Source organism: Panthera tigris, chromosome A1 (assembly GCF_018350195.1).
Source record: "Panthera tigris isolate Pti1 chromosome A1, P.tigris_Pti1_mat1.1, whole genome shotgun sequence".
NCBI lineage: Eukaryota > Metazoa > Chordata > Mammalia > Carnivora > Felidae > Panthera > Panthera tigris.
This window is the reverse complement of record NC_056660.1, coordinates 47,746,702-47,768,814: the sequence shown is the minus strand read 5'-3', so window position 1 is coordinate 47,768,814 and position 22,113 is coordinate 47,746,702. Positions and strand designations below refer to the sequence as shown.

Sequence of the window (22,113 nt, the reverse complement as noted above, 5' to 3'; positions counted from 1 at the left end):
GATTAGTCATATTCTTCGTTTCTACCTCAAGCAAAAGAGATTAAGGTTTGAAGAAGTACATGTTAATCAATTACCTGACGTTACAAACTAATCCTGTTTTTCTACTGTGGCATGAAGATTAAACAACGTGCAAGTCAGGGCCAAATTTCATAGTTAAAACTTTCTCATAATGGTGGTACAGCTAATCTTTAAATACAATGTACTTTATTCCTCACCATGAAAAACCACCAACTGGAAAAGTTAAATGTCAGGTGCATGTTAGTGAACAGAAATAGCTCGTCGTGAGTCATGTTATTGACGTACTGATGTCATTTCTTTCAGCCTGACCTCACTTGTTTTGAGATGTACCTTGTGATTTTACACAATTTTATATGTTTTCACGTGCAATTCAGACTCTTGTGTTCCTTATTAAATGCATTCATTTTGTCTGTCTATAGCAGGGCTTCCAAAAATATTGTCTGTAAGTGTCATTCAGAAGTTCCAGATTGTTTCTTTTGATAACAAGGATCCCTACCACTGCTTTCACTCAGTTTTTGTTTTGGTCTTGTTGTTTTAGCATAGCTTTCTCTCTAGAGGAGCGTTTCGTCAGAAATAGGTCAAGCTGACTGTCTTCGAGATTAAGAAATAAAATATGTCCAAGAGAGTGACAGTGGGAAGTAGGGACCTGGGGCCTCGAGTTTATATGAGGCTATAGACCATGAAACGGAGGTCTCGTGCCACTAGAACAAAGCAGAGTGCTGTGTGTTTCTCACCACTTAACTCCGGTTTTTCTTTTTCCAGTTCAATTTCACCATTTAGTATTGAGAGCACAAGACGCCAGAGACGGTCTGAATCCCCAGACTCCAGAAAACGGCGCATCCACAGATGTGACTTTGAGGGATGCAACAAAGTATACACAAAAAGTTCTCACCTGAAGGCTCACCGAAGGACACATACAGGTACCGTGTTACAGGGCTTCTCACTGGGGTGGGGGGGGGGGGGGTCAGGGAAAATCCCGAGGGGGCCACTGATTGCTTCCGGGGTCGTGAGCGTGCTGGAATGCTGTGTTGCTTGTTACCCAGCCACCTCAAATTGGCTTCCTTTCTGAGTGGAATGATCCCCTCTCTCAGCTGAAAAAGGTTTAAGTCTTAGTGAACTTTAGCAACCAATGAAGGAAGTCTTCTGTGTCTTAAGGTGGTTTACGATGGTATGACACAGGGATCTAGCCTTCTTCTATGATCAGTGTTGCCACTTAATCACTGTCTAGTTTAGCGGGTTTTAAAATATCCACAAAGCACATTGAAGAACAAGCTGAACAAAATTGTTCTGTTTTCTTAAAGTTAGCATTTTAACCACCACTTAGATCACGCTTTTCTCCCCCCGGTCTCATCCCCCAGATAACCCAATAAGTAAACCAAAAAAATAAAATAAATCGACCTACACATAGCACTGTAAAGAGTTTAAAAAATATTTCCACATGATTCCATTTCATCTCACTGGCATTGTGGATATAGAGAGAGGAATTTTAGGAAATTGAGACCACATATGATTTACTGACTTTGTCACCATCCACTCATCCACACACCCACCCATCCCCCCAGCCGTCACCCTCTCCACCCGTCCATGTATTGATCCACCCACCCCTTCCATCCTCTGCCTTGTGTGTCCCTTAGCTGGCATCCCCTGGCTTCCTTGGCTCCTGAATCCTGTTGGGAGCCACAGTGGAAGGCAGAAAGCTCTGGGAAGAGACTGGAGGTATAAGGAGGGCCCCACAGTTACACTACCATTTCTAGGAAAAGTGGTGACTAGAATGTGTGAAGCTCAAAGAAGCAGGTAGAAGAGGGAAACCCATTCACACACATTCCTGGAAATTCCTGGAAGCAACATGCTACATGTGGAGTAAGGGGAGTCCAGTGACTCTCCTCAACAGGAATCAGACACCAGCACCTGCCTCTAACTGGAAACTTCAAGTGTAACAGACTCCCATTGGGCTGTGTGAATAGTATTGCCATCTCAAATATATTAAAATAACCACACTATGAAAACCGTTTCCCAGCTGAGGTAGCAAAATCATTTAAGCCAGAATTCTTTGCCATTTATGTACTCATGGTATTAGATGGTTTCCAAAGGGACTTTACAGAATCTGCTCCATGACTCTGCAAACACTGAGACCGGGCATCGTGTGTGTGTGTCTGTGTGTGTGTGATGAAGTTATGGCATAGGAGGCTTGCCTGAGGTCAAAAAAGCATTGTAGAATCTGGAGCTTACTTTTGCTCATCTGACATATAACATATAATTTTAATACTTCCAATAATTCAGCATATTTTGCATACTTCTCCTCATCTTTCATCCCTGTTCCCAATCCTTTTCCTTTTTGTACTTAATTCCAGATTCTTGCCTCTCCATTGATTCCGAGCTTCCCCAGGAGAGGTTTTTATTTCATTTCTTAGACATTATTTTTGAATCCGTTTCTTTACCATTTAGGCAAAGAATGAATATAAAAACATGAAAATCAAATAAGCATGTTCCATCCTGTCCGTGGATAATGAACATAAATCATAGTCGTTAAGTATGATCAGGTCATAATACTGAGTTTTAAAGGGAGCATTTCTATTATTAAAAAAAAAAAGAAGGATCTATCTACAGTAAACCACCATATATTTCAAGTTATTTCTATTTTCCTCAAGCATACTGAAATACATATTAACATCATTTGTACACAGACGTCTCTATTCCGTTTATCCGAATGATGAACAGTGAACAAGAGGAAGTGGTTTAATTAGGTACTATTAAAGGATCTAACTTCATGGCATTAAGGGATTTGACATAGACTATGAAGGTAGGGGAGACATGATGTATAATTCAAAGCATTATAAACTTTGAATGTTGAAGCAGAATTAATTAGCTTGGGTTATTAATAAGATGAAATCATAGACTCCTAGGGTCCAAATGGACCTTGTACGCCACAGAGTCTACTTTGTTCCCTAACTAGGGGAATCCCTTGGGTGTCATCTCTTACAAAGAACAAGTCATTCCGATGCAGTTTTCTGCACACGCACACATCTTTTCTTTTATTGGATCGTCACAACACCAGGTGGTTGCAGCTGTCGTTACCTCCTTTGTATAATGGTGTCTCCTGGTCAAGTATTGTTCCCGTAGCAGTGATTTTTAGTAACTTCCAAGTGGCAGACGGTTGATTCTTCTGCAAGACAAGTTGGGTGACATTTCTGAGGACCAAGTCCTCCCCTCATACGGTATTGAATTGCCTGTTATGATACTGTTCGGCTCTCAGTACTTCCTGGGTAAATGGAATAGCTCCAATTATCATGTTCTCATTTCCACTTCCTGGCCCTGGTGCCCCTCGAAACCCCACCATCAACCACTTGCATCTTCATTTCTCCAAACCAGGTGTCCTCAGTCATCTTAGCCACGTCTTTCTAGCTGTATTCCAACACGTCACTGTGTCTTTTAAAATTTTCACACCACAAATGGAGGAAAGAGGTTTTAAAATGCAAAAAGTGTATTAAGTCTTCTGGCAATTGACTCTCTTTCTTAAGTCAGCTAAATCAAAATGTGCTGAACACTACATCTTGCCCATCCCTTGTACCTATAACTGGTTTCTTTTAAAACCTAAACATTCAGGGGCTCAGTCAGTTAAGCATCCAACTTTGGTTCAGGTCATGATCTCACAATTCATGAGTTTGAGCCCCACATCCGACTCTGTGCTGACAGCTCAGAGCCTGGAGCCTGCTTCGGATTCGTGTTTCCCTCTCTCTCTGCTCCTCCCCCACTCACACTCTGTCTCTCTTGCTCGCAAAAATAAATAAAAAATTTAAGAATTTTTTTTTTAAACCTGAACATTCAATGTTGTGTTTGTAGTTAGACCTGTCCCTCAAGGGATGGCTCCCTTGGGAGTAGTGCGTTTCTTCTCCCTGGACACTTTTCACTGCAGGCTGGCTGATCTCTTGTAGGAGATACAGGACAGAATTGGTATTCTGAGGGCTGCACCTGCCCTTTCAAGTCTGGAAAATAATTATTCTATATCCATTTGATATTGGGGCCCATTCTCCCAATAAGTTGAAATGACATTGAACTCTCTCCCTGCCCGCCTTGCATTTAGTATTTTAGTTCTGTCCTTCAGCTTCTCCATATTTGCCAGGTATTAAGTAGGACAGGTTCAAGGACAAAGCCCTGAGATCTGATCTTAGAGACTTCCGTCCAACTGGGTCTTAATTCATTAACGAATAGCTAAACATCCACCTAATCGTCCTACCTCCAACCCGTCTTTCTTGGTCTCACAGCTACATCAGGATGTCCTTGTGAAATCCCTGCTCCAAACCAAGGCATCCCAAATCCATTCATCGACTTCACAAGGAGATTCTTACTCTGCGAGACATAGCCTCCTAAATTAGCAAATAATAGTACTTCTAAAAAGAAAGAATGGGATTTGGTTGATTTACTGCCACTTGGTTCAGAGGGAGCCCATACTTGTTTCTGATTTATAATTCTATGCGAGATTTCTCAACTTTGCGTTCAAGATGAAATCAACACTAGCTGTATAGGGAATGAGGTTGGCTTGCTTTGCTTTTAACAAATATCTTAGCCTTACCTTTGCTCCAGGCACATTGAGTAAGTTATTTGTGTGTGACCAATCACAATGAATGTGGCGTGTGGGATTATAACATGACTTGTAAGATCTACGCACGCTATAGGAGGTGAGCAAGTAGCCCTGAGAAATTTTCTTTGATAAAGTCACATTAATTTTACCTTTAACACTTGATCTTTTGTGCATTATTAGCACATGACCAGTCATCTATTTAGGACTCACGCAGTAAATTGAACACATTGGTAGAAAAGAGGAACATTTTCTAGATAATAGCGATTTAGAGTAAAAAGAGAAATTCTGCAGAATGCCTTTTTAAATTTAAAAATGATGTAAGTTATTGTCATGACTGTGCAGTTTAGATAATAACATAAATACTTGCCCGAACATTTTTAAATGCCTTTACTAACACTCGCCTGTGGTAAATTGTTTAAGGCACAGTAAAAAGGAGGAAAAAACTGTATCTCAGCAATCCTATACAGCAATCCTGTCAGCAGGTACATTGTTCCCCTTCACTGGTATAGATTGTGTCTCCTCTACGTGAAGCAGTGGACAGTGTATTTAAAATGAATGTGCAGTATAATTAAATTAATGGCCATCTAAGCCTTTGTTATGCATAACTAGCATGTTACTATGATTTTCCCTCATGTCAAGAATTTTATTACTTATTAAATGATCTAAATATAAGTTTTAGAGGGAAATAGTCTTACAAATCTGGAACTGCTATTTACAATTCTCTTATTTTCTAAATATATCATAGTGTTTTGAAAATGCAGTACAAGAAACATTCAGGCATCTGTGATTCCTTCAGCCACTAGATGGTGCACTACAACCAGCTGTTGGGTCTACTCTAAAAGGGTCTGAGGGTCCCCTGGAACCCTCTGGTGGTGTGTGGAACATGACGTCATTATCACTGTTCTGCAGAATATTGCAATTTACTTATGAACAAAGGAAAGAAAATGTAAAGATACTTTTTAAGCCAGACTTTTTAAAAAGTAATTTTAGCATATAAAAATGCTCAGTTTCAAATGAATCTGGGAATACTTTATACTCCAACTCGATGTCCTACTCTCCAGTAAGTCTGTGAGCCTCATTTAGCCGTGTTGTCCAATATTCATTTTAATGCATATGAAAACTATCTGCCTGAATTTTAATCATCAGTAAATGTAAAGCAATCACATTTCTTATCTATCTGGCTTTATCAGAAGTAACTCATGTCTGAATTTTACACATCAAAGAAATTAACTTATATGGATGCTTTAGAATTATTAACCAATTGCGATTTAAGTCTATAAAATGTGTCCTTCCCTACCTCCACAGGTGAAGGCAATGATACATTATTTACCTCTTCCCTTGAGGGATGATGCTTTTGTAATTAATATCATTCTATAATTAACATCAGATAATGATTGTGCATTTGGAGAACACACATGTGTGCATGCACACACATTCAGACACAACATCTATGCTAAATGCTTGCGGATTCCATGCTTTTTCACCTTTCTTACTTGCCTCATCACTTTTCACTGCTATTCCTACATTTCTTGCTTCTAATTTGACATCGGGTTTAACTGCGTGAGATTTCGAAATGGGTTCATGATATTCCTACAAAGACATTCGTGAGTTTTGTGACAGCTGTGCACTTTAGTGGCCTTTTGTTCAGAGGTCTTGTAGTTGCCAGATCAGGTAGTGGGGTGCTGCTTAGATTTTCACATCTATCTTCATTAATTAAATAACTCATTCGTATAAAGCTCTGTGTCAGGTCCGCTGTCTAGATTTGTTGTTAGATAAAGCATAGGGTTTAGTGATGCCAAGATCATTAATCACTGAAGAGCTAACCAACATTTTTCAGGCACAAATCCTTTCCCAACAAGTTGTTGGTAAGTCTCAGGCAGACAGCTCACAAGTATGAGCACATTGGTACTTGCTGAGAAATAGGAAACTATAATAGAAATAGAACTAAATTGAAGTCAGGAGACAACAGTCTGAATCTGTCCTTGGCCCCTAACTGAGAGATTCACTTCACTCTGTGAGTCTCAGGTTTTCTGTTTCATTTTTGTCTCTGACCATAAACGTAGCCCATTGTTGCATAATTACCATAGGGGGCATTATTTTTATATCCCCAGTAAATACAGTGACTAACACATCTCAAGGGCTCAAGAATTATTTGTTGAATTGAAATTGTGTACGTATGAATATTGACGTGGGTATATGTTGTTATTGTAATCATAGGTTCAAGGCAAAAAAGTGTGCATCATTTAGTATACAGTCATCATAAGCAGCTATAATAATGTCATCTCTGTACTTCAGACTCTCCTAATTTAAAAATTTTGTGATTCAGAAAAAGTTGAGTGAAAGCTGTTACTTAATAAGTCCTCTTTATCATCATTTTGATAAAATGATAATGTAAATAATCCTATAAGGAATATATATATAATACTTAGTAAAACATAGTTTTTCATTTGTAACTATGTCAAGAAGCATATGTACAAAACAGATTCAACATGACCCATGTTTATTGAGCATTTTCCACGTCTAAGGCATTATAGATTTTTATCTTGAAAAAGGCAGAAGGAGGCATAAGCCCCCATCTTCAATGAACTTGCCCTTAAGTGTACTAGATAAGAGTTGCATGGATAGTCATAACAGAGGTCAAGTGTGCAAAGCCCTATAATAAAGGTCCAAGCAAAAGGACAATAGAACGCAATAGGAGCTGTCTATGATGGCCAGGGAGTTTGGGGACACCTTTTTACTCCGACATAAGGCCCTTCTCCTCTGACTCCTGTTAAACCTCGTTTGCTTGACCCTAATCCCAATCCCCCCCTTTCCTCAGGCAAACAAAGGAATAGCTCTCCAACTGTGCTCCGTGTGTGGAGCTCATTCACACATTTCCTCCTACCTGAAATGGCCTGCCTGAGGGGCCTCCTTTCTTCCTGCTTTGGTAGAAATGCTATTAATTTTTCAACACTTATCTCAGTGTCCCCTTGTCTGTTAAGCCATCTGACTACCCTCCTTCCCTAGGCAGGTAGAACCTTCCATGACCCTAGAGTGCTGGGGCATCTCTGTGTCACACAGAAAGGAGGGTATGTGGGAAACACTGTGGCAGTAGAAACAACAGGGTCTGGCATCTGATTGGACAGGAGGGGAGGGAGAGGGAGGCTTTGAAGACCGCCAGCGTGTGTGGTTAGGAGGGGGAAGTGCTATGAACAGACATGGAGACCACAGATGGGAGAGAGCTGGCATTTCCTGAGGACCTGCCAGATCCCAGGCACTGTGCTCAGCTCTAGGAGTAGTGCCTTCCCTATTCCCTATTCTAATTGTATCTCTAAATTCCCTGAAAGGTGAGAGTACTTACCCACTATCAGCAGTGGCTGAGCAGTGGAGCTGGGATTCAAACACCAGTTTCTCTAGAACCTGTGCTGTTGTCACGACACCCGCTCTCAGGCAGGTTTGCTGATAACCTGCCAGCCTCACCACTCAAGCCACATTCTCATGCATGTCTGGCCAGCACTACCTAGGTACCTGTTTAGCGACTGTCATTCAGGTGCTTTGAAGTAATAAGATAACAAGTGACTTCATATTTTTAAAGCTTTTCATTAATGTGAACTGGTCATTCTTCGGAGTCTATTAAAATGTTACTTTGTTAGAAAGCCAGTGAGAAGGCAGGACCAGAAGCATTAATAAATAGGCAGCTTCTGAGTACTTGTGCAGTGTGCAGCACTGTGCACAGTAATGGGTATGCTGTGAAGATGTGGACGGCAAGGAGTTTTAAGTGTGGTGGGGGAGACAGCCATGTCTGCAAATATCTGCTGGTGTGAAGCAGGATAGGAAAGCCTTGAGTGAGCTTGATACAAGTTTCCACAGCAGCACCGCCAGGGTGATGGGTCCTGGTGGCACAGGTGTGGTGAAAACCACCTACCCCAGCGAGCAGGCATTCAAGTGCCGTCTGTAAAAAGGAACTGGAATAATCTGGATGGATGACAAAGTGCTGTGAAAGTTGTACTTGTTTTCATTTATGGAGGAGTTACTCTAACCTGTCCTGGAGAGTTACCATGTGGAAGCATGCTGAACCTGATAAGGTTCTGATCTGAATCTGAATCTGAATCAGATTAATGATCTGAACGCGGGTACCAGTGCTGTACTTACTGTATTTAGGCATCTTATGACCACGCTCTGCATTTTCCTTCTTTTACTTTTGGGTTTATTTTTTATTTTTATTATTTTTTTTAATGTGTATTTATTTTTGAGACAGAGAGAGACAGAGCATGAACGAGGGAGGGTCAGAGAGAGAGGGAGACACAGAATCTGAAGCAGGCTCTAGGCTCTGAGCTGTCGGCACAGAGCCCGACGTGGGGCTCGAACTCACGGACTGTGAGATCATGACCTGAGCGGAAGTCGGACGCTTAACTGACTGAGCCACCCAGGCGCCTCTACTTTTGGGTTTATTTTATCCAGATACCAATGAAAATTGCGTTGTAGGCAGGAGTGGGATGATAATTTTCCCAGCCCTTGTACTTTCTTGTGTATGGCTAGATTGTGAGTTTGGGTCATCTTATCCTGAATGGCAAAATTAACTATTACTGATACAAAATTGGCGGGTTTAATGGAACGATTAAAGGTAATGAGGAGCTGTATTTTTACAGAAAATATACCCACCACTAAAGAATATATAAAAAATAATGTTTATTATACTTATGATAATTCAATAAAAAATCTTCATAACTAAGAATAGAAAGAATTATAAAGTACATACATTGTTTTAAAGATTACAATAATTAATGCTCATTTGAGTAGCAAAATAGAAGGCTCACTCACAGGTCATGTTAGTAATTTCACAGGTTTAAAATGAGATATTTGTAGACCAACCCTTTAAATAGCACTAGTTTTAGATAAAATCTCCCAAACTTATTTTCCTTTTCAAAAATACATACTCTAATTCATTAGAATAGGAAAGATGATAGAATGAGTAGAATGCTAGCAGTGGCTCTCCGCCTCGCAACATAGATTGCTCATTTTTTTAAGGAAGCTCTACACCTGCCATGAGACTCGAACTCTTGAGATCAAGAGTTGCACACTCCACCAACTGAGCCAGCCAGGCACCTCCCTTAACCCTCTCCTAAGTTAACTGTGGCAAGTTATATTTTAAGGGAATGTGAGCTATTTGAATTAAAATAGTGTCATTCATTTAAGCAACAATTACCAGCAAGGAGCTGCTGCCCTAGGTAGTGAAGAAAGCTCGAAGCCACCCTCAGTACTCAACCGCTGAGGGGTGGACAGACAGTAAAACCAGCAGTCACAGTGGGGTGTGAGGACAGTTTAACATGGGCATGTCCAGGGTACCAGGCAGCCATGTGATCAGATTGTCTTTGAGAACACTTTCCTTCAATGTATTGCAGATGTTATTGGAGAGGTTAGGACATGAGACAGGGACACAGAACCATTAAAAGTTGGTGTCAGTGGAAGGTGGCAAGAACCTAAAGAAAGGCCGCTCACAACTGGGGGGTAAACTGGAGAGGACAGCTGGACAGGTATTTGGAAGGCAGAGCTGGCAGGTGTAATGATCAGGTCGAAGCAGGCAGAAAAGTCCAAGAAATCCCTCCAACTAGAGAACTTTATGACTTGACACCCGAGTAGGTAGGATTGCCTTTTTCTCCAGAGAGCAAAGCAGAAGGAGAAACTGGTCTTTTTTTTTTTTTTTTTTTAATTTTTTTTTTCAACGTTTTTTATTTTTATTTTTGGGACAGAGAGAGACAGACAGAGCATGAACGGGGGAGGGGCAGAGAGAGAGGGAGACACAGAATCGGAAACAGGCTCCAGGCTCCGAGCCATCAGCCCAGAGCCCGACGCGGGGCTCGAACTCACGGACCGCGAGATTGTGACCTGGCTGAAGTCGGACGCTTAACCTACTGCGCCACCCAGGCGCCCCGAAACTGGTCTTTTTTAGGGGGTAGCTGCTGAGTAAAGTTTTGGTCATGTTGAAATAACCTTTGGACTACCACCTCTGTGATCGATCTCTCTGTAGTGCTTAGGAGAGAGACGGAGATGTAGAGACTTAGGAATCTTTTCCGTACAAGTCGTGGTGGAAGCCGTAGGAGCCAAGGAGAACTTATGCAGGTGAGAAGAAGTCAGAGTCAAAATCTTGGTAAACATTTCAGGGACGGGTAAAGGAAGAACTCTCTGCAAAAGAAACTAAAAGGAAAATGTAACCAGAAACATAGGAAAATAAATATTGTCACTACGTGGAAAAATAAACTCAGAATAGCCAAATAAAGTATTACCCTTAGACCTTGAACATTTTACTTTCAGTAAACTATGTTTTTATTATAGGATATTTTAGGTCATTTATATTTGATTTCTGGATGAGAAGGGCTAGCTAGTCTCTGTGTTAACACATTGTCCTACAAGTACTAATTCACATTTTCAATCTGCACATCCGGCTCTGACCAGATATCCTGGTTTATTAAAGCAGTGACTTAAAGCGTTGAGAGGCAACATAGAGGAGAGGTTAAAACTGTGAGCTCGGGGCGCCTGGGTGGCTCAGTCGGTTAAGCGGCCGTCTTCGGCTCAGGTCATGATCTCGCGGTCTGTGAGTTCGAGCCCCGCGTCAGGCTCTGTGCTGACAGCACAGAGCCTGGAGCCTGTTTCGGATTCTGTGTCTCCCTGTCTCTGACCCTCCCCCGTTCATGCTCTGTCTCTCCCTGTCTCAAAAATAAATAAAACGTTAAAAAATTAAAACAAAAAACAAAAAAACTGTGAGCTCTGGAGCACCTGGGTGGCTTTGTCGGTTGAGCGTCCAACTTTGGCTCGGGTCGTGATCTTGCGGTCCGTGAGGTTCGCTGCTGTCAGGAAGAGCCTGCTTCAGATCCTCTGTCCCCCTCTAGCTGCCCCTGCCCCACATGTGCTGCCTCTCAAAAATAGAGGAACATTAAACAACAACGAAAAAACCCCTGTGAGCTCTAGTATCCGATTCCCAGAATTCAAATCCTACCTCTATCACATACCAACTCGGGGTGAAATGGAGTTGGTTACTGCAAAGCGTACGTCCGTAAAGCTCTTAGAACAAAGTGCTGTGTGTGGAAAGTGCTATATGCTTTGGCAAATATTGTTTTCATCAAAGATATGCGTTATGGGGCGCCTGGGTGGCGCAGTCGGTTAAGCGTCCGACTTCAGCCAGGTCACGATCTCGCGGTCCGGTCCGTGAGTTCGAGCCCCGCGTCAGGCTCTGGACTGATGGCTCGGAGCCTGGAGCCTGTTTCCGATTCTGTGTCTCCCTCTCTCTCTGCCCCTCCCCCGTTCATGCTCTGTCTCTCTCTGTCCCAAAAATAAATTAAAAACGTTGAAAAAAAAAAAAAAATTAAAGATATGCGTTATGGAATTGCATGGGGAAGAAAGAACAAATCCACTTTGTCTCATTTACACATAATGAAAAAAGACAGTTAATTCAGTCCAGACAATTCAGTGGGGCAGAGACTAACATTGATTACGTGTTTAATTGAACTGACAAGATCAAATGGATCAAACAAATTATAAAATACTAAATTATAAGATACTACATTGTTCTGTTCGTAGTTTTATAATTAAAATGTTAGGAAAATCAAGATCAAGATTGGCATCCAATTACCAGAAAACTCTTAATTCTTTTTTTTTTTTTTGAAACACAGCAAACAGGATCTATTTTTAACTTTATAATTTATATTTCCTAGCAAAAACAGAAAAACCTTGAATTTCATAACTATAAAATTAAATATTTTATTGAGCACCTGTCATTTCTCAGGCACATGCCATGTGTACTTTTAGTTTCCCGAGTGTAGGAACAGTGTTTCCATTTTACAGATGAGGAGGCGATGTTTCAGAAAGCCCAACGCTCTAGCCTGAGATCTGATTGCAGATCGATGACTGAGCCAGCATCTGAGCAGGCTTTCTGCCCGATTTCAAAGCCTATGCTATTTCAGGCCACCTTAACACCACCAATAAGGAAGGCAGCCTGGTCCACCCTGAGGACAAGTCAAGAGCCTTGTAATCTCAGCTCCAGGTTTCTGTTTCCTCATTTTAAAAGCACCTAATTTCCTCCCAGATCTAAAATTGTGTGAACTTTTATGAACTAAGGTAATAGAAACCAGAAGACAAGATAGGAATCTTGATTCTGCTCCCCACCACCGCCCCCCCCCGCCGCCGTCATATGCAAATACCATTCCTCAAGTGAAACAGATTGTCACAGCAAATATGTTGAGCCTTGAGTGTAATGAAGCTCATTTGTCAGCGTCTGGGGCCCCATAACTTCATAAAAGTTAAACAGGGACACATTTCAGAAATGCACTTCTGAACTGGAAAAAAAAAAAAAAATGCCTGTGCTTCCTGCTGCAAAAGGTGTTCCTTTTCAGTTGCTTGAGAAAACAGCAGAGAGTAGCTGATGTGAGAACATGGGTGTTTTGTTTGACCCAGACTTTTCAAACTGCACATTCCTCTTATGTGTATTGCTTACACGTCATTTTAATATGAAAGGGCACCTGTCTTTTGTCTCAGTACACATTTACCTTTCACCATTTCAGATGGGAAGATGGGAGGTACCTGAAAAAGTTATTTTTGTTTCGTGGGTTTTGGGAATCCATTCAAGACCTGGTGTTTTCTTTAGACTTTATTATGCTTCTGCTGGGTAAATGTCATGGAAGTGCATTTAGTGACTCTTAATCCTTTTCTTTAACCAAAATTGAAAGAGACAGGGGTTCTCATAATAAATCAGTTTGTTGACTGTTTCAAGAAGAAAACCCTGACGTGAGTTTTCATTTTCTCAGGACACTTAATTAGACTTCTGTTTAAATAACGCCTGTGAATACACACACACACGCACACACACGCATATAAAATTGTATTTAGCTTGAACTCTGAAAGCGGAGTTAAAAAGAGTGTTTCATAACAAAACTTAACAAACCCCCTTCCTGGTTCTTTTTTTTTTTTTTCTCTCTCTGTTTACTCTTTATAGGACTGTTCCACTTTAAAAAATAGAAGCTTTTTTGCTATTCGTTTTGGTTAACATTTTCCTTTTTCAGAGGTTTTCATAGTTTAGTCCAGGTTTTTTAAACAACAGAGGAGGACGGATTGTGCTCAGAAATAGCCGCATTCTTTTTTTTCAAATACAAAGTGTGGAAATGGCTTGGATTTGTCATGGGACATGGAGAACTTCACGCTTCAGAACTGAAGACCTGAAAGTTAGTAAACTCCCCAAGGTATGGCATGGGATTAAGCTACCAATTAATTACCTAGTTCATGTCCTTCGGTTTTTCTTAAACATTAGTAGCTTAACGTCTCAACTTAGCAAAGAAAAATCATCTAAACTATGACTTATTGGTAATGACATGTACCATGTCATTTTCTGTCATTTCATTATTTCATGGGATGAGGAGAAGAAACAAAAATCACAGGTGATCTGATGGTGGAATCAAAACTTACAGGTTTTTTTTTTTTTTTGAAAAATATTAACTATTCTTTCAAAGATTTTGCCACTAGGGATTCAAAGTGTACTTGTGAGTTAGACAAAAGAAGGAAGAAGGTGGGCATGCTGTTTTTCTTTTTAGCTTATTTCTAGAGAAAACAGTTTTGAATAACACATTTGCAGAAATCTAATTCAAATGAGTGTAAGGACAGTTCACGATTCCTGAAGAAATTACTGGAAATCGTGTTTACTCTCCCCATCATCCTCCTGATGCACAGCAGCTGTGTACAATAGAAGCATAGACCCAGGGAGATGCCTGACTCCTTTCATTGTCCAAGCCAACGCTTTCCATAGGAAAATTGTCATGGGACATACACTCCCTATTCTGTGCCTACCACTAACTTCTTAGTAAATTTAGTTTTCTACTTTCCAGCAAGATTTTGGAGGAAAGAAGACAGGATGGAAGAAAGATTCTGTCTGTTCATTATATCCTTTCAGGGCTCATGTCTGCATGCTACAATATTTCTTACAAACGTATTTATCATTTTAATAAGCTTTTCCTCACATCATGAAGTTTCTGTTACCCTAATTTGCTTACAAGATTGTATCCTTTAAATTGCTTTAAAGCACAAGCATAAAATAAAATACAGAGTTTAATACAATGCAGTGGCCACTAAAATTGTTCTGTCTACTTCTGGAACTGACTAGTCCAAAAAGAACATTTATTGATTTTGTTTTTAATAAAATGCTAGGCCCTGGGCAGGTATAATCAAAACCTAGGTCTCTCTCTCTCTCCCTCTCTCTTTTGCTAATATATATGAGTTTTGTTCTTACGGGTTTAAATATAATTTTTTGTCAAGTTAGCTAACATACAGTGTATACAATGTGCTCTTGGTTTTGGGGGTAGATTCCCGTGATTCATCGCTTGCATACAACACCCAGTGCTTATCCCAACAAATGCCCTCCTCAGTGCCCATCACCCATTTTCCCCTCCCCCTACCCCCGCACCAACCCTCAGTTTGTTCTCTGTACTTAAGAGTCTCTTATGAAAACCTAGGTCTCTCTGGAATGAAGGGCAGAAGCCAGCTCTCTGCCTGATCAGAACAGCCATCTCCTCTTCTCACCCCCTATAGCTCAGCCTCTAATTTTTTTTTTCCTTTTTATTGTTTTCTTTTTCCCTTCTGTTTTTTTTTAAACATGGAGAGAAAATACTCAAACTCTAATTTTATTAATGAGGCAATAGGGGCAAAGAATATTATGCTTAAGTTTTCATGGATATTAAAAAGAAAGTATACCTTTTTATAAGAAATTTTCAAGAAAAACCTCACTTATTGCTCAATTAAGTTTACTATTTTCTGATACACTTTCTCCCTCCCCACTGCCGACCAGAGAAGGTTTGCATTCTTCATTATATGCCTTCATTCATCACCTAGCCCTTAATAACTTAAAAACTTTTATCATTTTCATTGGTTTTATTCAAGAGTAGGGACATGTCTGCCTCTTGTATTTTTGAGACCTTTTCCTTGACTTCCTTTTTCTTTTTGAGATATAATTGGCATACAATATTAAACCAGTTTCAGGTATACAACATGATTCGATATTTGTATATGTTGTGAAGGTATCACTATGGTAAGTGTAGTTAACATCTATCAATACAGAGATACAGATGGCTTTTTTGCATGACAAGAACTTTTCATTAAGATCTACTCTCTTAGCAACTTTGAAATATATAACACAGTATTCTAACTACAGTCACCTGCTGTTCCATTACATCCCCATGACGTATTTTTTCTATAACTGGACATTTGTGTCTTTTGACTCACTGCACCCATTTCACCCAGCCTTGTCTTTCGTGATCACTGATTGCGCTTTGATTCCACCTCACAGAATACTTCTCAGATTTTGCACAAAGTTTTCCTGCTCCAAGTCTGTGGGCTCACAGAAATCCTTGCTACCAGTTACTGCCTTCCCCATGCCCCACCCCCTAAAATAGCCATGTCAGGAACGATGCCAAACAGCTAAGCTACTTTCTGATCCTTCCCTATCAGTGTTCTCTCCCCCAGACTCAGTAGCTAGTCATAGAAACTCATCATGGTTCACAATGGCCTTGTAAGATGACTGTAGTGAAAGGGATTGGAGAGGAGCCTCCATCATCATGTAGAATCACTGTTCTACACTGTGGAATCTCTGTAAAGTTTACAGAGACATGCCTGACCCTACCCCATCCTGACTCTCATAGGAAGACCCTCCTCATTTTTTAATGAGCAGAAAAGACCCTAAAGATATTTTTAAAACTCAGATTGGATTGGGTGAGCCTTTTCAGAGAGTCACTCAATCCAGAACTCTCAGAGTATGTGGTGTGAAATATCATGTGTTTATTACTGAGTGTGCTGTTAGAATTTTAGTTGGGGTCCTTAATGGAGAGTAAGTGATTATTCTATAGCCAAAATAGTCCCTCACCCACCCATCCCAAATTAACAGTGTGTATTATATACCCCAAGTCAGTAAGTTAATGTAATCAGGAAGCCTACGCAAAGTTCAGGTGCCTTCCTAACATCAAGGATCAGTAAACTTTGTGTAAAGGGCCAGATAGTAAATATTCTAAGCATTTCAGGCCTAGATGCTTTATTACATTATTCTCTCTTGCAGTGCTCAATTCTGCCATCACTGGAAGACAGCCATAACCAATATGTAGACAAATGAACATGATTTGTGTTCCAATAAAAACTTATTTATGGACACTAAAATTTGAATTGCATGTAATTTTCATGTGCCATGAAATAGTGCTCTTGATTTTTTTCAACCACGTACAAGTGTAAAAGCCATTGTAAGCTCAAAGTTTGCACAAAATACAGGCCAAAGACCGGATTTAGCCGGGGAACCACAGTTTACCACCCTCTGCTATAGATTTTCAAGTGTAAAGGACATAAATGCCATAATTCAACAGCCAAAATGAAAGTAAGACTATTATAACTGTGAGGAAGAAATTAGAGAATATGAAGTGCCTACTTTGGAGGTGCAAGGAAGTCCAGAGAGCACCTGAGACAAGAAAGTGTCCCCAAGGCAGGCCATCCAAACCTCTAACATCCCTCCTGAGATGAAATAGAAGCCCCTGTGTCCTCCTTGCCTCTGCTTATTTTCCAGGCTCATCCCAGCTGTGGGCCCTCTTCCCCTCACTCCATCTGGAACGGCAAGGGGAGTCGGACACACATGACCCTTCTCCATCCATCCTTCAATTTAGAAAACGCTGTCTTCTTTCCTTCAGAACTTTACACTCTCTGTGGCTGGTTCCTGGTGACACAGGAGAGAGCTAAGAAATGCCCGTTGGTGACTGAGTCCGCTAGCTGAGCTCAGTGCCCCAAAGATGGATGTGTTTTTGAAGACATGATTTATATCAAGCTCAGCTCCTTATCACCCATGCTCGTGATACAAACGTCACAAACGTCTAGGGATGGCATGTAAATAAAAGCATGTTAACAGTTGCCAGTGATATACTATGGAGGAGACACTCAATCTTTTCCAGTTAGGGGTTTTGCTGATTGTTATTATTATTTTAATTTCTGTTCAACTTTGGTCAATAGACACCTGCAAATGAAGATTTTTCTGTCTGTAGGACATCCAGAATGTGTCAGAGGGTAAGGTTTTGGGTTAATCCACCCAGTAGGCTTCTACTTGAAAGGAGTTCTTTCAGAACAACCTGGAGCTTTCTGTGGCCCACAATTAGAGCATCAGCATTTCTAGATTTAATGGGTCTGTGCCGTTCACTCACTTCTGAAAGGATCTCCTGATCCTGAAAGGGCCCATAGGGATAGCATTTATTTCAGGGTTGAGTGAAAAATGTTGGGTCCAGTTCAGGCTAGTTCTCCCATGTAGGTGTCCCTTGTACTCTCATGTACAGAGCCTCATAGTTCTGTGTGTGTGTGTCTGTGTGTCTGTGTGTGTGTGTGTGTGTGTGTGTGTGTGTGTGTGTGGCAGTTTTGTTGATTCATTCAAGAACTTGTCTGATGTTTATTCTATCCTTTACCCCAAGGATACTGAAATGGTAGCGGCCTGGTCCTTGACCTCCACGTATTCAGAAACTGGTTGAGGAAAAGGCACCTAAATAAAATCTTTATGATACCTTGTGATAGATGATATAATAGAAGAAATGAATAATTTGGGAGTTCCTGAGAAAGTAGAACCAACTTTGAGGATGTGACAAAGTTTACATGGGAAAAGAATTCTACATTCCACTGTAACATGGTGAAAAGGGCTGGATTTGGATCCAAACGCTTCTTTTTTTCCGACATTGGGCAAGTTACTTTACTGCATTGAGCCTCAGTTTTCTCATCTGTAAGGTGGGGTTAGTAATACTCACTTTGCATAATCAGCCAGAAACTCCCTTCCCTGTCGTAGGTCCTTTTCACCAAAGACTGTGTGTGGCCAGGAATTCTGTTGACTATTGGATGGAAGGAACAGAAGGAGAGATCACTTTTTGTGGGGTTGCATGGGGACAGGGCATCCATTCTGAGTGAGAGCCAGGAAAAAACACACCTGGGTCAACCATTGTCTCTCTCCCCCTGGGAGTTCATTTGGACAATGGGTAGTGTATCTTTTCCCAGCAAAGCCTTTGCATATTTTACTGTTCTTACAAGTTGACTGAAGGACCTGGTCAAATTACACACTTCTTCAGACTGCTTTTCACCATGAGTTTCAACACTAAAACCAACTTGATGATTCCTCAGGGCTCGCTGTAATTAAATCACTGAAAAGGGTATTTAAACTTTACACTCTTAGCTATCTAGGATTCCTTTCCAGTAGACAAGCAAAAAGTAGATGGTTTATGAACGATAGGTACTTCATACCTAATTTCTGGGGAGTGGTGGAGTGCTTTACCTTTTAATGAGACTCTGCGCGTATTCTCAGTGACTGATAAATGGACATTGTGTCCTGAAACAGCTTTAAACCATCCAAGTGGTATACATTTTGGGAGGAGTATTGAAACAAAACCTAACTAATTACCCTTTATAATTCTTTGTGAGTCCCAGCATTAGAGCCCAACCAACCCTAAGTAGAGACCTAAAATGCCTTTTTAGTCACCCAGTCGAGATGATATCCAGTAGTGATCAGTTTACGCCTTTCCGTATTTTGACCGGAAAGTAACTCCCCGGTAATTGAGGGTGCAAGCGTTAACTAAGTGTGCCAGATGTCCCAACAGGAGAGACGGGATTGAAACCCCCACCTGGCTGACCCCAGACCCGCTGGCAGGATGGTAAGGTTTCCGGACAGAAAGGTTACCAGATGGAAAATCCCCTGAGAGCCGCAGTTGCCCCACCCCTAGTGCTGGCTTGCTTGTTCTGGAAAAGTGATGGAGCACCAAAGCGTGTGTCCCTTTTTCTTCCAGGAGAGAAACCCTACAAGTGCACCTGGGAAGGCTGCACCTGGAAGTTCGCGCGCTCGGACGAACTGACAAGGCATTACCGCAAACACACGGGAGTGAAGCCATTCAAGTGCGCGGACTGTGATCGCAGCTTTTCCCGGTCAGATCATTTGGCACTGCACCGCCGGAGGCACATGCTGGTGTGAGGAATGCTACCCGTCCAGCTGAGCGTAAGAGCTGGATCTCTTAGCGGCACCCAATTCAGCAGGGCTGAATCCCCTTCACAGTGTTAACACAAAAGGGCATCACCATCCCACGATGTCTGAAACCAGAGCAGGAAAAAGAAGTAACACTTCTCCTTTCGGTCTGAAGGTAACCCCCATCACGACTACACCAGAAACGTCTTCTCGCTGGCCTGGGAGATCCGTGACACAAATGCTGAAGAGACAGGCATTGTTTCCCGTGCTGTGTACTCTGCCATTTCAAGATGTTTGTAGCTTGTACGTTTTCTGAGCTGTCAGACGTTTTGTTATCGATACCGTAAAGGTCGTCTACCACAAATTGATGGCTAGCGCAAGACCTTTTAAATTTGGATTCTTCTCCCGTCATCCCACCCCTTACCCTCTTTTTACTGAAATTTTAGTTACTGTCTCAGTAAGATAGAACACACATCCAATCTGTTACCAGCAAGCAGCATGAAAGTAGAGAAGAAGAAGCCTGTTGGAGAGGTTCCATTACCTGAAAATAAAGGGGCGCTCAGGCAGCCCTTTGCAATAGTGATGACGGCAACTAGATATCACCCGCAACTTGTCATTCTGCCATGCCCTGAAGAAAACCAACATTGAATCTCTCATTTGTTTGTCGTTGATTGTTTTTGTTTTGTTTTGATTCTGTTTTGTTCATCTGTTCGAGCAGAGGGGCAGCGACATTTCAGTTGGAGCCTAGTCTCGGTGTCTGCCCTGGCATGGACTGGCACAGAGGTGTTCTGTAGTTGAATAGGAAGAGCCTGTCTAAAAAACTACTGCCCCACTTCAAATTGCAGTGTTCTGTCACCTAGGCATCATCTCTTCCTGCCCCTAGTATTTGATTACAAGGAATCAGGGGGAAAAAAAAAAACAACAAACTTTCTTAGACACACTGGCACCAAGGTAAGAGGTGGGGCTGCTCAGGCAAAGTCAGTGAACATGAAAAATCAGACAAAGCAGAGATGGAATAATGCGCCTCTTGAGGAGAAAAGCAATAATGAATAAAAGGACTTTCCTACAATAACTTCACTGAGGACTCACGTTACCAATTTTCATACTTACTAAAGGGATTGTAAAAAACACCCTAGCATTTTAGATGTCTTGGTTACATTTAGAGCCCTGAGGTAATCTTTCTGCTGTTTGTTGTCCTGCTTGGTTGAGTACCACAATTAAAGATTATGCTCCCCTTTTCTTGTTTGAAAACAGTTATTTGGTGACGAGAAAGGCCAAGGAGGCATAGCAGGGAGTTAACCCTTGGGTTAATGGGTCAGTTCTCCTTGGAACCGAGTCAGTGGAAAGGGAGTGCTCCCCGAGGAAAGCCTGACATGGTGCTAGTTTCCTCACTTGGAGAGCCAAGGCCAAGTGACTCTCCAATAGGTTCTTCTATATAGACTTCATTTTCTAAACTGTATCAGAACCCAGGGGTTCTGCGCTGGCATCTACAGGGATGTTGAACCTACTCATCCTGTGCTGAGGGTGAGAGGAAGGAGATGATCATCCCGTCAGCCCCCTAAACTCACGAGCCTTTCTTGCAGCTAGCGAAGTACACAGGAAACAAAGCAATACATCACCAACAAGCATTCTTTCAGAAAAATTATCGTATTTTGTTTCTCCACTAAAAGCTGGGTTGGTTTTTGGTTTTTTTTTTTTTTCAGCTTTATGTGGCTAAGGGGCTTGGTGAAGTTTTTTTGTTATTGTTGTTGTTGTTGTTGTTAAGATTTTTTATAGCTTAGATATAAAAGGTTGCCAGCATAGGCCTTTGCAATATATTTTAATCACCAACACTTGATTTGGGGAATTGCACAAATTAACCTCACAATATTCCTAGCTCATGTTTAAATGTTTGAACATTCTGAAATAATTTCCGGTTGTAGAACTATCCTTTTTGGGATCATCTTCTTACTCAGAGAAACTTTAATGATGAAGCAAGAACTATAAACATTGAAACAAGGACAATTCGTGTTGGATGGTATTAAAAGGAATTTGTTTTAAATGTTCAAGCAACAGCATAATGATTTTCAGGTCAAATTCTGTCTTCAAAAATACGTGCTCTGCATTTTCTGCCAGGTCTGAAAAATTCATCAGGCAATTTCCTTCGAACAAGGGCTGCGATTCTGTTGATAAACAGCTCCTTTTGCTACACAATCTTACTACCCACCAAGCACTGGGTTTTTTGGTTGTTTTTTTGGGTTTTTTTTTTTTTTTTCCTCCTCTTTCGTTCTTTTTTTTCTTTTCTTTTTTTTTTTTTACCAACTGGAAAGTTTTTTTTTTTATCTGTACTGTATACAATTCCTACTTCTCATTGCTTGTGACCATTTTGGATAGAAAAAGGTTTCTTGCTACACACCGGCGTTGGTTACTGGTCAGTGGCAAAGAACACAGAGAGTGGCCAGCATGGCCTGTGATGTCCTCACTGCCGGTCCTAGAACCTGGTTGGCTGTTAGTAGGTGAATCGCCCAGGCGCAGTGTAGACTTGATTTCACTCTGCCCACTCTCA

At 41.1% G+C, this 22,113-nt stretch overlaps 1 protein-coding gene across 9 annotated transcripts in view; it reads left to right on the top strand.

Annotated features, from left to right (window-relative positions):
* KLF12 (Kruppel like factor 12) overlaps nucleotides 1–21,814 on the top strand; it is a 1,146,238-nt gene extending 1,124,424 nt beyond the window's left edge. For all 9 annotated transcript variants that reach the window (XM_042978247.1, XM_042978214.1, XM_015543647.2 and 6 more), the window contains 2 exons: nucleotides 781–938; nucleotides 19,396–21,814. In XM_042978247.1, coding sequence (XP_042834181.1) covers nucleotides 781–938; nucleotides 19,396–19,577 — 340 coding nt within the window. In that variant the 3' untranslated portion in view covers nucleotides 19,578–21,814. The remainder of the gene's footprint in view (nucleotides 1–780; nucleotides 939–19,395) is intronic.
* The last annotated feature ends 299 nt before the right edge of the window (nucleotides 21,815–22,113 follow it).